General features: G+C 35.3%; 3 protein-coding genes across 4 annotated transcripts; 2 read left to right on the forward strand and 1 right to left on the reverse strand.

Moving 5' to 3' along the window:
- Positions 1-5187: 5187 nt before the first annotated feature.
- Positions 5188-8568, forward strand: LOC137737868 (methionine aminopeptidase 1B, chloroplastic-like). 2 transcript variants are annotated; one of them, XM_068477441.1, is made up of 11 exons: positions 5188-5372; positions 5458-5539; positions 5762-6002; positions 6473-6634; positions 6745-6786; positions 7135-7206; positions 7386-7465; positions 7632-7729; positions 7818-7865; positions 8068-8217; positions 8305-8568. In XM_068477441.1, exons 1-10 carry the CDS (start codon positions 5246-5248, stop codon positions 8211-8213), a joined length of 1098 nt encoding a protein of 365 aa, XP_068333542.1. In that variant the 5' UTR covers positions 5188-5245; the 3' UTR covers positions 8214-8217; positions 8305-8568. The 2 variants fall into 2 exon arrangements, with proteins under 2 accessions (XP_068333542.1, XP_068333541.1); XM_068477440.1 differs by having other exon boundaries at positions 8068-8568.
- A 1284-nt stretch (positions 8569-9852) lies between these two features.
- LOC137737101 (allene oxide cyclase, chloroplastic-like) lies at positions 9853-11457 on the forward strand. The gene is made up of 2 exons (XM_068476473.1): positions 9853-10227; positions 10657-11457. Exons 1-2 carry the CDS (start codon positions 9993-9995, stop codon positions 11178-11180), a joined length of 759 nt encoding a protein of 252 aa, XP_068332574.1. The 5' UTR covers positions 9853-9992; the 3' UTR covers positions 11181-11457.
- A 2569-nt stretch (positions 11458-14026) lies between these two features.
- LOC137736537 (zinc finger protein WIP6-like) lies at positions 14027-15682 on the reverse strand. Its single transcript, XM_068475789.1, has 2 exons — positions 15216-15682; positions 14027-14704 (listed from the first exon to the last, which is right to left on the reverse strand). The coding sequence occupies exons 1-2, from the start codon at positions 15636-15638 to the stop codon at positions 14246-14248; spliced, it is 882 nt and encodes a 293-aa protein (XP_068331890.1). The 5' UTR covers positions 15639-15682; the 3' UTR covers positions 14027-14245.
- Positions 15683-16569: the final 887 nt, after the last annotated feature.

The raw sequence follows: 16569 nt of genomic DNA on the forward strand, positions 1-16569 counted from the left end.
AGTTCTTATATTTTTCGTGCTAATTTTGACATATGCACCAATCATAAATCATAAAAATTTATTCTAATTGATTTCATTTTAAAAACGAATCAAACATATATTATTATAATTTTTTGGCATCTTAGAATTCTTATATTTTTCATGCTAATTCTGATACATGCACCAATCATAAATCATGAAAATTTATTCTAATTGATTTCATTTTAAAAATGAGTCAAACAAAATTATTATAATTTTTTGGCATCTTAGAATTCTTATATTTTTCGTACTAATTTTGACATATGCATCAATTATAAATCATGAAAAATTATTCTAATTGATTTCATTTTAAAAACGAATCAAACAAATATTATTATAATTTTTTTTGGCATCTTAGAATTCTTATATTTTTCGTGCTAATTCTGATATATGCACCAATTATAAATCATGAAAATTTATTCTAACTGATTTCATTTTAAAAATGAGTCAAACAAAAATTATTATAATTTTTTGGCATCTTAGAATTCTTATGTTTTTCGTACTAATTTTGACATATGCATCAATTATAAATCATGAAAAATTATTCTAATTGATTTCATTATAAAAACGAATCAAACAAATATTATTATAATTTTTTTGGCATCTTAGAATTCTTATATTTTTCGTGCTAATTCTGATATATGCACCAATTATAAATCATGAAAATTTATTCTAACTGATTTCATTTTAAAAATGAGTCAAACAAAAATTATTATAATTTTTTGGCATCTTAGAATTCTTATGTTTTTCGTACTAATTTTGACATATGCATCAATTATAAATCATGAAAATATATTCTAATTGATTACATTTTAAAAACGGGTCAAGAATATGAGTCAGAAGAAAAGAAAAATTGACATTGACTTGTCAATCATTCAATTAATGTTTAACATTTATGTTTTGACATCTACAGTAAAAACGTTCTTAAACCATGTAGTATATGTACCTAATAATGATGGTTTTTAAAGTGAACAAGTGGAAATAAATAAAATGGGGATAATTAGCAACACAGAGAGGATGAGAATTAGTTAAAAATTGATTATATTCAATGGATTTAAAGTTGAGACGTCACATTGGTTGAGAAACATATACTTTATTCGATAAAAAAAATGTGTTTAAAAACGGTGTAATGGATGACAGAAATCCACGAAGGACCATGAAAGCAAGTAGTAATAGAAACACGTTGGCTACACCAGTATGGCTTATAGGTTGCCAGCTGTACTGAAGGAGATGTTTTGCTTTCTTGCTTTCAAGTTCACTCTCTTACGTAGAGATTTTTTAGTGCGTCAAAAATATAGTTCGATATATTAAGTGTAAAATTTTCAACTAATTATCTTATGACATTTAGTGTATTAGACTATTTTTTCCAATGACGAAGTCAGAATTTTCAACTAATGGAGGCATGATATTGACTAAAAACACTTTATTGGACTATTTTGTCGAGCACCTAGTAAGTATTTGGTAATTTCTATTGACATATGCCGAAAATTTATGTCAACATATATCGACAACTATTATATGTCGATGTTTCAAAGATATTTCCCTTCGAAATAATTATCCATTTTAATTCTTGGTTACTTCTTATAGTTCGGACATATTATAAATAACAATACTTAGCTACTAAAAAATGAGTAGGAACTCTTATTCAAAACTCTTAGTGTTTTAATTACATAGCTTTATGCTTATAATCAGAACCATTTATACTATGAATCACATTGTAAAGATTATCTTTGCAAAAAATAAATTAAAACTAAGGTCGTTTAGTCAATTTATTGTAGCAAATACATAGACAGTTCGTAATGTTTTTACTAATACCGTTCATTTGTTTTTAAACAGTTTGATAATTAAACGACTTTAATTTTAATTAATTTTTTGCAAATGTGATCTTAAATAACTTCAATTGTAATTAAATTTTTGCAAATATGATATTTATAGAGTGATTTATAATATAAACAGTTCTTATTATAAACATGAAGTTCTATAAATTGACAACGAATAATTTTGAAAAATTTTAAGTAGAAGTTCATATTCATATTTGAGTAACCAAGTATTCTTCTATTATAAATTCTATTTCTGGTACTTTACTCGATCATTCATCACTGCACGTGGAGATACTAATTAATCGCAAATTAATAACATGAAAGATAAACCCGAATATTGACAATGAACCACAATCTTAATAATTTCGTTTACAAATCATACACACATAACATTGCGCTGCTAATTAAGAGGTAGGTTAGATCTCTTAATCAAATCCTGTAGGCAGTTCCACATGTGTTTCACTGTTTTGGTCGAGCAAGTGACCATTGAATAAGTTGTTGCAGTTATATATACTGATTAGTTGACATCTCCATAATCTGAACTCATTAACCAGGTACACCGTACGGCGTCACCATCGACCATCCCCTCATCGGCAATAAGAAAATATTTAACGTAAAGAAATATCACATGCACACTTTGAAAGTTAATATTACTTCATAAATGGTCAATATATGCATACTCATGAATATTGGGAGAAATTTATATAATTGAAGGGGACTATACTTATTATGTCTCAGTTTTAGGATGTGTTAATAAAATAACTTAAGTCTATGCATTATAATTTAAGTAGAATAATAACGTCATGTAACCGTATTCTAGAAACACTAAAAAAACTACCCAAGAAATAATACTCTATATGCTATTATAGTATGATGCGTATCGGTCTTCAGAATCACATAAGATTATATTGACTTGTTATAATTAATATTTGACGAGTTCAAATGGCAAACCATTTTTATTTTATATAGTGACAAGAGGGAGTAGTGAAGATTAATTAATTGTACTTAAGAGGAAATATTGAAGATTAATTGTACTTAATTTATAAGCAATAACATTACTTCCCATCTTGCTTAGTTGCATGTTATGTCCTGCAGTTCGTCGTAACTTCCATGAAGATGTGGTTTATGTGAAGGAATTTACAAGCACTGGCGGAGGCACATGAGGACTAGAGTAGTCCTAGGCCTATCCTAACTTGAAAAAACAAGATTAGTATTATACCTATATCTATTGCATTGCAACCCTTCTCAACACTTCACACAAAAATCTAATCATTTATCTATCTTTTCATCCAAATCTCATCCCAAAATTAAGTATAATATTTCATATGATCATTATCACAAACCAATGACATTAAATTAAAACCTATTATTCACTTTTAATTAAAAAAATTGTCTTTCACTCATGCACTGGCAGAGCTATTCCCCCTATTCTTCTTGAATTTCATATATTTAGCCATTCCAAATCCCAAACGTATTGAATAAAGAACAATAAGGTTTGTGACTTTCTATTATTCTCTATAAAATATTTGTTTCTATTCTATCCTACCTCTTCCTTGAGTTTTAGGGTTTGCAAAATTTTTAGTAATTTTCTCTATTGAGTTTAATAATACTTCAAGTAGTATAGATGACATCATGCAATGGTTTCAAAACATGAAATTCGTCGAGAATAATTATAATTACTATAAATAGATAAAATTATCTATGCATATGTTAATTTTGACTACTTAATTATTTGGATATATGTTATGATGTTTAGCATTAGTAAGTTTACAATCACTATTGGTTTGGTTTTCTTCTATACTTGTGTGAGATCTCTCCTCATAAGAAATTCTGGCTCCGCCATTATATACAATCCCGTGATTGATATATTAAACAACTTTCAGATCATTTTTGTGTAGGAAATAATTAACGTTGTGGCCATCCATGGGTTTGACTACGTGCACTTGGCGTCGGTGGCACCCACAATCCAAAATCCAGATTTTTCTTCCGGCAAGTCGATCGTAAAGTTCTTGGTTTTTGGCTGTGTTTTTTCAACTTTCTCCTTCTGTCAATCAACCGTAATATTCCACTCGCCATTGCCTGGCCCATCCTTCCGTATGAACGCGTTTACTTCAAATTTAGATTCCATTAGGGTTAGGGTGGGTGGGCATACTAGTACATAAATTGGTGAACCAGATCGATCTGGACAAATAAAAATAAAAAAAAAAGCTTTTTAGCCCAAGTAGTCATTGAGATTTGCGTAATCTCACCACTTTGGTTCCTAAGATTTGAAATCAGTAGGAGTGGTTCATGAGTTTATCCATCATCAATCATTTTAGTCATTCCCTGAAAAATCTTTATTAAATAAAGATAAAATGACAAAAATACCTTCAATTTTTTTGTTAAATCATTTTGGCTCATTGTTTATTAAATTGAGGGTATTTTTGTCATTTTGATTCTTATTTCAGAAAATTTTTCACGGAAGGACCAACATGATTAATGGTAGACAAACTCAGAGACCACTTATAATGATTTCAAATCTCAAGAACCAAAGTGAGGATTTATGCAAATCTCAGGAACCATTTTGGCTAAAAAACCTAAAAAAAATGAAATTGGGTATAACAAAAAAATGTATGTTGAGTTGACTTTGAAAACCAAACATATTGACTCGATTTTTTCTTTTTGTTTTCTTTTATAAAAGTCCGCTCGGATTGGATTGTTTGTCTGCATATTTATTTACTTAGAATAAGAGAAATCATGAATCAAGAAAAGTAAAATAAGGATTAAGAATGAGATAGACTAACCATACAATTGATATGATTTCTAATTTTCATGTATCTAGGTTATGGATTTTTAGTCAGAATCCTGCACTTTTGTATTTCGTTTGTAATATCTCAATAATCATAGTATGGTAAAAGTAAAAATTCTAAAAATCGAAATAATTCCAATTTTCGTTACAGGTAAATGAAAATGCCATTGTAGTTGTTACATTTAAGCATCGAATTTTAGTTGGACTTCAATTTCGTGGAAGGCCCACAAGCAGTGTTTTGGGCATTGGCCAAAAATAAAAAGCCCAAAGTCCAAGCATTTTTTTCATAACAACACCGAACACAACGACGTCGAATGGTCGAGGCCCAGTATATTGCAAAAAAACCTATTTTTTCATTCAAATTTTCACATAAAAAATGATTTGAAAATTTTGAATTTTAACAATAAGAACAATATAAATGATAAAATAAATAGTATCAAAATTAAATTTTTAATATAAAAATATAATTTTTCGTTAAAATAAATAATATCGAAAACTTTTTGTTCCAAATTTTCAAACCAACCCAAAACGCCCCTTATTCTGTTGCGTTATCCACTCTCTCTCCCACTTCCCTCTTCCTCTCTGTGCTAGTAGCAAGAGCAAGAGTTACAGAGAGAAAATGGCAGTCGCCGGAGGTCTGCAACTCTCAGCTCCTTCTCATGGCTGCCAAGGCCAAGTCTTACTAAGTTCAACGAAGTCAACTCTCTTCGTCGGGTCCCCACTCAGCTTCTCCCTCTCCACCTATGGTCTGGTTTCTCTTGTTTTCCTCTGTGAATGTTCCTCGTAATCATTTGGTACAGCTACGTTGTTTTATATGTTCTATGTGTTCAGGAAAAGAATCGTTTTATCGGAAGAACCTCGTTGTGTTTGCTCGGAGACTTTCGGGGTTGGAGGAGGCCATGAGAATTAAAAGGTACGCGCCGCTCCTGCTTGTTCCAACCAAGTCTTACAGTTCCCTCAAACCTCGGATTTCAAACAAATTGGAATATTGTAGCTTGCAATTAGTGATAATTTTGATAATTTGTGTTAATGAGAAATGTGACAACCATTTGACATGTATTTGGTGAAAAAAATATATATAAATGAAAATTCGATTCAGTTTATTTCGTTAAGATGACAATTGGATAATGTGTAGAGAGCGTGAGACTCGGCAGCTTGCGCCAAAGATTGGAAGAAGGCCGCCATTGAGGCGTGGAAGGGTGTCGCCACAACTTCCCGTTCCTGATCACATTCCGAGGCCTCCTTATGTTGGCTCATCTATATTGCCAGAAATTGCCAATGAACATCAATTTCCTCGTTCTGAAGGCATTGCTGATATGCGAGCTGCGTGCGAGCTTGCTGCTCGCGTCTTAGAATCTGCAGGAAAGTTGGTTAGGGTAAGCTTCTCAGCTTCTCATAGTTGCTGCCAAATTGTGTTTGTCTACAAGGTTTGTGCATGTATGTTCGGTGGTGCCAAACTCTCACTTGCAAAATATGTTTGAGAGATTGAGACTTCCACAGATTTTCAGTTCAATTGACTTCCAAAGTTAGTGAGTCCAACTCGATGTCAAATTCTAGAACCTTGCAGGTCTATGTTTTAAATTTTGGGTTTAAGCACAGTTTTTACTCGTATTAGGTACCATTTTTCCGCTATCTGAATTTAGGTTTGCAGTTTCATTTTTTTTTTTTTTTTGGATATTTGAAGTCTCAGCTTTTTGTTTCTTATAAAAAAATAGTAAATGTACTTTTATTCTTCAATGTCTTATCTTACTCCTTTGATACAAGTTATGTTTGTTGCCATTAGCGTTTTAATTGTATGTATAGGGGTTTTTTGATATTTTGTTAACATCTTTTTACATCCTTCCAGCCGTCAGTAACAACTAATGAAATTGACATAGCAGTGCACCAGATGATTATTGATGCTGGTGCCTATCCCTCACCACTTGGCTATGGAGGATTTCCGAAGAGTGTATGCACATCTGTTAATGAGTGCATGTGCCACGGAATTCCTGATTCTCGACAGTTACAGGTTTCAAAGACTACATTGCACATTGCTCAAAGGCTACATTGCACATTGCTCCTTGCATACATGTGTAATGTGTTCATGTCATATCTCACTAATGGTAATCTTTTTGGCAGAGTGGAGACATTATCAACATAGATGTGACGGTCTACCTAAATGTACGCTCCTGGTTTTATGACTTTCATCATTTTAGCTCATTTGTATCCTTTCTCTAACCAAATCGGCTCCCAGAAAATGTTTTATGTCATTCGCTTAATTTTGATTTTAAGGTAGATTCCTGATTATTTATCTATCGAGTTCTGCATTTACAAACACTAGTTATCTGCCAGCTATCTGTAGTTTAATGTGTGAATTCATTAAAATGGTTGGTATCGAAGCTTCATTTCCTTTATTCGATAACGAATGGTATGATGCAAACAGTGGGGTATTTTCGTTCTTGTACCATTTCCTATTATTCACTAATGACCGGTCTGATTCAGTATATTTCGTGCTGTCTCCTTTGACAGGGATATCATGGAGACACATCAAAGACCTTTCTTTGTGGGGAGGTCAGTGAATCAATCCAACGACTAGTGAAGGTAAACTTTTTCTGCTTGATAGTGTTGCATCTTGTCGTTATTCAGAAGCATGGTTTTATCATTCACATCCATCCGAGTTTCCTATCTGTTTAGGAATATACTACATATCTATTCCGTATTAAGCTTTGATTTTGTTACAGACGTCCAACTTATGCATTACCAATCTATCTTGGTTGCAGGTAACCGAAGAGTGCTTGGAAAAAGGCATAGCGGTTTGCAAGGATGGTGCTAGCTTCAAGAAAATTGGAAAAAGAATTAGGTTTGCTTTGCATCCTTGTGATATATTGGATAAGAACTTATTCTGGACATCTTTTAGATGATTGAGTGTCAGTCCTCGACCGGAAAGAATTGCATATTTTACACCATTGAACAAAAATGCACAATTCCTTCTCTTGTTCTTAAGTTTTTATTTGGTTCGTTTTCAGTGAACATGCTGAAAAATACGGTTATGGCGTAGTAGAGCGCTTTGTTGGGCACGGTGTAGGGACTGTATTTCATTCTGAACCATTAATACTACATCACCGTAAGCCACTACTCGATATTAAACCTTCGTTACTATCTTTACCTCCGAGACATGAACTGCTTATAATTGTCATGTATTTTTTTGACAGGTAATGACCAGTCTGGTTCAATGGTTGAAGGTCAAACATTTACCATTGGTGAGTGCACTACTTTCCATACTCAGAAATCAATATACCTGCAACTTTATCTTCTCCAAGTTTGTAAAGTCGATGGTAAAACATGCATAAATTTTACTGAAGCGACGCGGCGTAAATTCAAGTTCCTAAGTTTGAGCATGCGACAGTAGAATTCTGACCTATGATCCTTATCACACAAAATGTTATTTCTCTTTTGGTGCAGAACCCATCCTTACAATGGGAAGCATCGAGTGTAAAACGTGGCCGGACAATTGGACGACGCTGACCGCGGACGGTAGCCCGGCTGCGCAGTTTGAACATACCATTCTGATTACGAGAACCGGTGCTGAAATTTTGACAACATGTTAACCTGGTACTACTCCTTTTCTTCCCTAAATTACCGACCATGTTTGTCGTGCACAAGCATTCGCTTACCGTCCAAGTCTCCACGGCGGTGTAGCTTTCAGCACGTGTTTTTAGGACGAATGAATTTTCCCCAGCCGCGGTCGGGCAGCCAGTCACCTTCGAGAGTCTCATGTTTGACCAGGCGAAAGTGCAAAAGTATGCAACTGCTTATGGAACCGCAAAATGCCTGTAAATAATTATTTAACATTGAGAATTTTCAATTGTAAATAATTGTTTCTTCCTGACCAAGAAAAACCATGGTCGATTGTTGTTAGATGAGTTTGAATTTTCAAAACTTATAATGGAGATTTGATTATGTCATGCTTGATTTAAAATCATCAGCCGCGAGTGTGATATATCGATATTATGTATATGTACTTTAGTAAGAGCAGCCGGTATTGCTAGTAATTCTTTTGTTATTGCCAAACCAATTGGATAATCACTCGTTCGATCAAAAAAGTTTTTTTACTTACTCTTTTCCTTAAACCTTACTTTATACTTACTCATCGTGATGTGAATCTAGATCATTAGCAATATCATAATTTCTTGTAAAAAGAGAGTAAATAAATAGTAGTGTAGATATATCATAAAATGGATTTCTTCCGTATTGGGATTATTGGGGGATTGGGCAGTGCATCGATGATCTGGACCACCACCATTTTAGGGCAGTGAGCAAATGTACAGTCTTAAAAGTTAGGATTTGCGGTGGCTTAAAATGGAGGTGGGATGATAGGAGGCAGATTGTCTGCCCTCCTCCTGATATGGTGCTCTCTTCATGTCTTTTTATTTTGTGCGATCACGGTTAAGCCACGTCAACATTTTATATTGATTTTTTTTTATAGAGATAATAAGACAAAAAGCAATAGGAATTTAAAATATTAACGTGGTTTAATTGTGACCGCACAAATAAGAGGGCATGGTGAGGGCACCATATCAGGAGGGCAGACAATCTGCCCGGGATAATAAGTCACGATCATATGATATGATAAGTTAAGGTTTCGATTCTGTCAAATGCAACAAATAAAAGTTAGAGATCTACATTAAGAAGACTAACATAAAAAAGTACCCATTCGTGTGTATCATGTTAGAATCGTGACATGACATGAAAGTATTTTATTTTTTTTGGAAAACACATGAAAGTTTTTAACCAAAAGTTCTCTTCAAGTTGTGAGCATAAGTTAATGTGTTCAGGTTAAAAACGACTAGGGTTTTGGACTCGGTCCGGAAAGAAGTCATAGGTTTAAGCTTAAGCAAACAAAATCTTGGTTGGATTGCCACAAAATATGTTTCTCCGACCAAATAATGCACCCGCCGACACCATGCACCGTCGTCCACTTGTCACACGAAAAAGAAGCCCACGTGTTCAACACCTTATATAAACTTAGAATCCGGAATCCTAGTATATCCGTTCATCGTACATCGTACAATTATAAATTATTTTAAATATTTTTATTTAAAATTAAATACAAAAAATATCTGATAAAAATTAACTGCATAATATAAGATAAACAGACACAATTTTCAAATTTTCAAAATCTCTACCAAAAAGAATCCGAAGAGCATCTATCGATGAACTTATTCAAACAAAGCTATCATACTATAAAACTCCCCCACCATCTCACTATTTATTTTCCAACACCTCACCAATATTCTAATTTGTCCTCGTCACTGCCAGTACTTTCCCACTTACTTTCCGATCCACCTCCTCTTCCAGAGACCGAGACTGCATCTCCTCTGCCATCCATGGCGTCTGCAGGCTCTCTCGAAGCGATCTCGTCCCTCCATTTCTCCAACTCGATCAGGTCTTCTCCTCCATCTTCTCAAGCTCAAAGACTGTTGGGCTTCAATCTCTCTCGCTCCTTCCCAACCCTTAAATCCGCATCAACCAAGCAATCCCTCTCAACCCCCAGAAACTGCACCACCTCAGCTTTCTTCGGCAAGAAGAAGGAACCAGCTGACTCTGATTCTTCACGACCCAGTAAGCACTTTTTCCAGCCACCATTTTCTGATCATGGTTTTTTTATTTAATTTGTGATGTCTTTATGTATAATTGCTTTCGATCAATTCTTAACTTAGTCACCGTCTGAGACTGCTTCTCGAACGACTAAAAGCGTTGTCTAATAATCATAAACGTTGTGTACTAGCTTGATTGGAATTTTGGAAGTGCTAATTGTGCCTTTGACTTAATTTGGCAGTAAAACTCAAACGTGCTTTTGACTTGTAGAACTATTTCTAAGTTCTTTTCTAAGAAGTACTTGGATTTTTGATAAAAACAAAAATTCAGCCGTTGTATGATAAAAGCGATTACAGCAAAAGTGATTATTAACATAAGTGCTTCTTGAACGAGTTGTAGAAAAGCTTAATTTTAGAAGTGAGCAACTGATCAATTACGTTTGAAATTTTCCAGCAAAAGTTCAAGAACTGAATGTGTACGAGATCAACGAGAGGGACAGAGGCAGCCCAGCATACCTAAGACTGAGCAAGAAAGAAGTCAACTCCCTCGGCGATCTTGTCCCCTTCAGCAACAAGATCTACTCCGGCGACCTGGAAAAACGTCTTGGAATCACAGCAGGCCTGTGCGTTTTGATCCAAAACTTTCCCGAGAAGAAAGGAGACAGGTACGAGGCAATCTACAGCTTCTACTTCGGAGACTACGGCCACATTTCAGTTCAGGGAGCTTATCTGACCTACGAGGACACGTACATGGCCGTGACCGGTGGATCTGGGATCTTCGAGGGAGTGTACGGACAAGTCAAGGTGAAGCAGATTGTGTTTCCCATCAAGCTGTTTTACACGTTTTATTTGAAGGGCATTAAGGATTTGCCGGTTGAGCTTACCGGGAAGCCGGTCGCTCCGTCTCCCAGCGTCGAGCCGTCTGCGGCCGCCAAGGCCACTGAGCCCAGTGCCACCGTCAAAAACTTTACCAACTGATCAACCACGGTGGTTGTGGAATTCGCCACAAAAAGAAAGCAGAGGACAGTTAGTGGCGGTGGACTTTCTGCTGCAATCTCACGTTGTCCTTACCAACCTCGTTTTTCACCTTGTCTTGTTTTTTCACTCTTTATTTACCTTTTTTCCCCTATCGATTGTGTTTATGTTTTGTAATCCTATATTAGTTTAAGTGAAGTTCTCGGTACTGTTCTTTAATTTTCAGACACTTTAACGAAAAGCATTTCTGAGTATGTATTCAACTAATAACTTTCAGACACTTTTTTTCTATTGCACATGTTTATCTATGTTCTTTAATTATCTTTTGATTTATTAAACTCAACTGTAATAAAAAATAAGCATGGGTGTGCGGAAGAATATTTTTCATTTACAATTCAAGCGGAATATTTTACATTTTTTTTTCTAGATTCACAAAAAAAGTAACAGAACGATGACTCATTTAAAAGTACTTTTTAAAATAACTGAAAACGTTTTTAGAGAAAATGTTTTTAGGTTTGAAGATCACTTACATATTTACTAAATATTGGTTTCAAAAATATTTTTACATGAAACGCTTTCAGTCATTCTAAAAACAATTCCAAACGAGCACTGAAAATCAATAAGGTATTGAGGAGCCAAGAGGCTGCTTGTTGAACAAATTGGTCATCCACATGATGTAAAATATATCTTTTCTCACCATCCCCATAATGTATGAGATAAATGTATGCATTTCGATTAGGGTCGTATTCTATAGTTACAATTATACCATATATGTCTTTTACATTCCGTCGAAAATCTATTTTAGGGTATAAACGCTTATGACCTCCCCCTCTATGAAACTGGGCCAAGAAAGGCTAAGGACCAGACACTGGGTTGGGTTTAATTGGAAATGTCACTTAGACCCAAGAATTGTAGACATATGCATATGGGTCGGTCCATCCATTGGAAAACTAATACTGTATTGATTCAATTGGGCTGCCCTAGTGGTCCAGCAGCTTCTTCTTGCCTTTTATACCCATCTAAACGGTCAACAACTATAAAAGAAGGCTAATTTAACTATTGGTTTCTGTAGTTGACTTCAAATTCTCCTGTTGTCCTTATGTTTTCAGTTGTGTCATTTTTAACTTTTTAGTTTACTAAACGTTACAATTCAAGAAGAAATCACACTTTTGTGTGTTCATTCTCTTGATGGAATAAACGGTTTGGGGACACTATCTAGTGAAAAAAATTGAGGTTCTACCATAAAATTAGTTGACAATATAGAAAATAACTGAACTTACTTATAAGCTCATCGAAGGTCTATCCTCCCATCGATATTAGATTCATTCTCAACTTTTAGTTACTAGGACATCGAATCTACACGTCGATCTTATCTGGTAAAGTATTGGTCTTTTGAGTAAATTCGACCAGTGACTTGCACTGTGTCTGTACATATCACATGGATCTTGTACGTTTGGGTTTTATGTCCAGTGAACTTGGCTGACATGTAATTCAAGTATCCAACTAACAAAATCAATGAAATTAGCCTGAATTAGATCTTATTGCTTAGCATCCGGACGATCCTCTGCCTCTTCTTATTTATGTTTGCATGCGCATCTAATTACATCTGATATATTACAAGCTAGCAAGCCCTCAGGTCCTCAGGCTGTTATATACATTTATGATGTATCAACCATCACTTTTTGTACTTGGCCATATGAGAGTCCCCATTATTTTTTCCAAAGTAGTCAACCAAACCAGTCTTTTTTTGCTTGCCCAGAAAATCTTTATGACCCAGAATCTGCTGTTTATTACATAAAACAACTGAAACCAGCTGGGAAAGCTTCCTCTCTTTTCTCTTTCAATTTTACTTTTAACTTTTAGAAAATATACACGATTATTTTAAATTATATTCGTATGTGTGTGTAAATATATAATATAACAATCTAGCTATATATAACCACCAGAAAATTGCATAAACTGCTGTACAAGTCGTTCGAGTCTTTTAGCTAATAGCAGTATCATGAATTTGATGGAAGGCCTCGTTTTCCAAGGTCGATGTTTGCAGACACAAAACAGACATAAAAACGTTTAAGAAGAACTAAATATTGCATGCAAGCAATATTAAAAGCAACGCGCTAGCATTCACACAAGCTGCACACGGACACAAATTAATTAATTAGCAGATTAGAAGCCGATTAAATTAACAATCTCGTGATGCACATGCGTGCTTTGGAGTTGTATGGCAGCTGCTGCACACATATATGACATATAAAAGCAAAAAAGGAAAGAAAAAAAAGCCAAGAAAGGATGAGCTGGGAAAAGGACGAAGGAAAAAAGGGTCATAAATACGTAACTGGGAGACGGAGGTAAAAGGGCCCATTTATGCATGCAGAAAATTGATAGATAGGGTTAAAGGGGAAAGCTCACAGCCACAGAAGTCTGAAAACGTTTAGTAGTACCTGTTTGTAGTTGTTCTGAAAAGGAAAAAGGAAAACCCTTGAGTGAAACCCCAAATACAGTAATTTTTCAGTGGTCCCAGAAACTTTCCCCTCACTCAGAATATAAAATATATGGACGGACTCATTGGTCGTTCGATCCAAGTGTTAGTATATTTTTTTAGTATTTTGTTTTCACTAGCTAATAGCTATCTCTCCAAATGTAAAAGCTATGAACAGTACAATCTGTGACTCCACTGCACATTTATCTGCCCTCCTCTCTGTGTTCTGTAGTCACTGAATTTACTTGACCACTTTCCCTCCCTCCCTCTCTTTCTCTCTCTCTCTCAACATGTATTCATTTAACAAAAGATAAAAATATATTATGTATCAGAAAAGGTACGTACTTTAAATGAAGGATTGAACTGCCACTTCCAACATTAAATGCATACAACCTTGGCTTTTCATTGTCTTGTTTGTTGTCTTCATCTTCTCACTCCCGCACTCTCTCACAATCAAGAAAAAGACATAAATGAAACATAAGAGACAGTCACAGTCCCATCACTCACTACTAACCAAAACCCTAATTACTTATTATACCTAGCTAGCTAGCTAATCCAAAAAGTTAAACTCCAAGTAACTGTGTATTAACTAATTAATAACCAAATCATCTTCATTGTTATCGTCATCCTCGTCATCCATGTGATCTTCTTCCTCAGGCTCAGTACACAGCTCCACAGCATAAGGTGCATGTCCATCACCAAACCCACGAACGTGGTCTTTGAGCGATCTCTTGTGCTTGAAATCCGACCCACAAATGCAAAACCAGAGCTTCCCGCAGTTCTTCTCATGAGTCCTCCAATCGCCTCTCACTGCAAACGACTTCCCACACTTGCGGCACCCAAACGGCTTCGTCCCATGCTTTCTCTTGTAATGTGTCTGCAGTGTCCGGAAGTCCTTAAGTGGCCTTGACCTTGGGTGTTCTATGCTGTTCTTGCACCCCTCTGCGCAGCAATAGCATGGAAGTCTCAGCACTGAGGATGCTGGCTTTGTCCCTCTTAAGGATTCTGGTCCCTTCCTGTACTGTGATCCATGCCCCCACATATGCATCTACATACAAATAATTAGAGGGTAAACACAAACTAAACAAAATACATAGATTAGGGTAAAAGATGTTCGATTGTTACATAGATTAGGGTAAAAGATGTTCGATTGATCATTCCACTCTTTTTTTGTGATTTTGAATGCAAGATGACAATTTGGGAGCAGAAATAAACGGCAATAAACAAATTGTAACACAAGTGTTTCATAAACACGAGAGAAATAAACAAATTGTAACACAAGTGTTGCATAAAATTAAAAATCTGTAACAGGGCAGTATAACTATGATTCCACTCATAATTTGTGATTTTGGAGCGTAAAAAATTGAAAAAGAGTGGAGAAATAAACAAACTGTAATGCAAGTTTTGTAAAACTGTGTTCCTAGAACGGTAAAAATCATGAGGAATGTTTTCTGTAGAGAAACCACTTGCTAAAATTAGATAACAGCCATTATTAGTAATTACTTAATAGTGGTGGTATTGATTTGTGTGTTAATAATTATGCTGATGATGAGTACTACCTGCATGTTGTTGTATCTGTTGAATGTTTTGCTGCAGACAGGGCAAGAGAACTGGGTGGGGCCTACGAGGATTTGTGCAGGGGAGGGAATCCAGTACTGCCCTTCCACAGGACCGCCAATGTGGCTGTGGTTAGGGTTGCTGATGAACGATGAGCTTGGCCTACCGCCTCCACTAGTCGGTGGCTCAATGTTAAGAGCTACAGTGATAGTGCCGTCCTCAGTATCAGGATTAGGGTTTGGATAATCATGATAAAAAGTTTGGTGGTGATCAGGCTGAGTTGAGGAAGCAGACGGGTGGTGGTAGATGAGGTGGTACTGTTTGGGAACATGATTATCCTGTCCAGGAGGGCCAAGAGAGAGAAAAATGGAGTCCTCATCCTGAAAATCTTCATCTATAGTAGTACTAGTGAAGGGAGTTTGCATGGTGGTGGTGATTTGGTTTATTTGTTTATACGAGAGAGAGAGAGAGGAGTGAGATTTTGGGCTGTTGGTGGAGAAGGTAAGTGGGGACTAGAGAGAAAGGCAGAAAGGCAATAAATAAAGAAATGAAATTTTTTTATGTTATATATTGTGGGGTACTTGGTTCTTTTGTGTTGTGGGATCCATGGATTTCACTATATTTCAGGCGCAGGATCTTTACCAATTTCAAATTTATCAGTGAGTGGCCTGCTGTTAGTGACATTGGAAGGTAAAGTTGGGGTGAAAGAGGATAAAATTTTCTATATATCTAAAATACTTATCACGTGATGTATTTTTTTTATGTATAAGTGGCCAACATATCGAGATGTCTATTTTTAACGTTTTATAATTTGATTTGAATTATAACACTACGCAACGATGGTACATGCATACTAGAAAATAAATCGAGAGAGTGAGAGGGGAGGGGTCTGCAAGTTCAACGTGGACTGGATTGGATTGGAAAGGAGAAGGAAGCAAACAATATGAGATGAGATGTTTGGGTTTTGGCGTGTTTGGGAATGGAGGAGACAAAAACCGGAGGAGAGTAGTGGCAGTGGCAAAGAATGCAAAATGCATTGAGGATAGCGTTCTTAAAATTATTACCAACACAAAAACACCACCACTCCTTACTTTTTCTTCCTCGCTTTTCTCCAAAACCCTAATTAATGCTGGATTCCCGAGTCCTTGGCTTAGCCCTGTCTAATATTTTCTGCCCCTCTCTCTTTCTATTTATTTTAGAATAGTGTCAAAAAGATTAAATTTGGAGATAAAATTTAGAAACTAAATGATGTGTTACTAATAAAATGAACATATTTATTACCATTTAAGTAATAAACTAAACATCAACTTTCATGTTTTTTTATTTTCAAAATATAATCTTTGTAACATTACCTGT

This window comes from Pyrus communis, chromosome 6 (genome assembly GCF_963583255.1).
Source record: "Pyrus communis chromosome 6, drPyrComm1.1, whole genome shotgun sequence".
Classification (NCBI taxonomy): Eukaryota; Viridiplantae; Streptophyta; class Magnoliopsida; order Rosales; family Rosaceae; genus Pyrus; species Pyrus communis.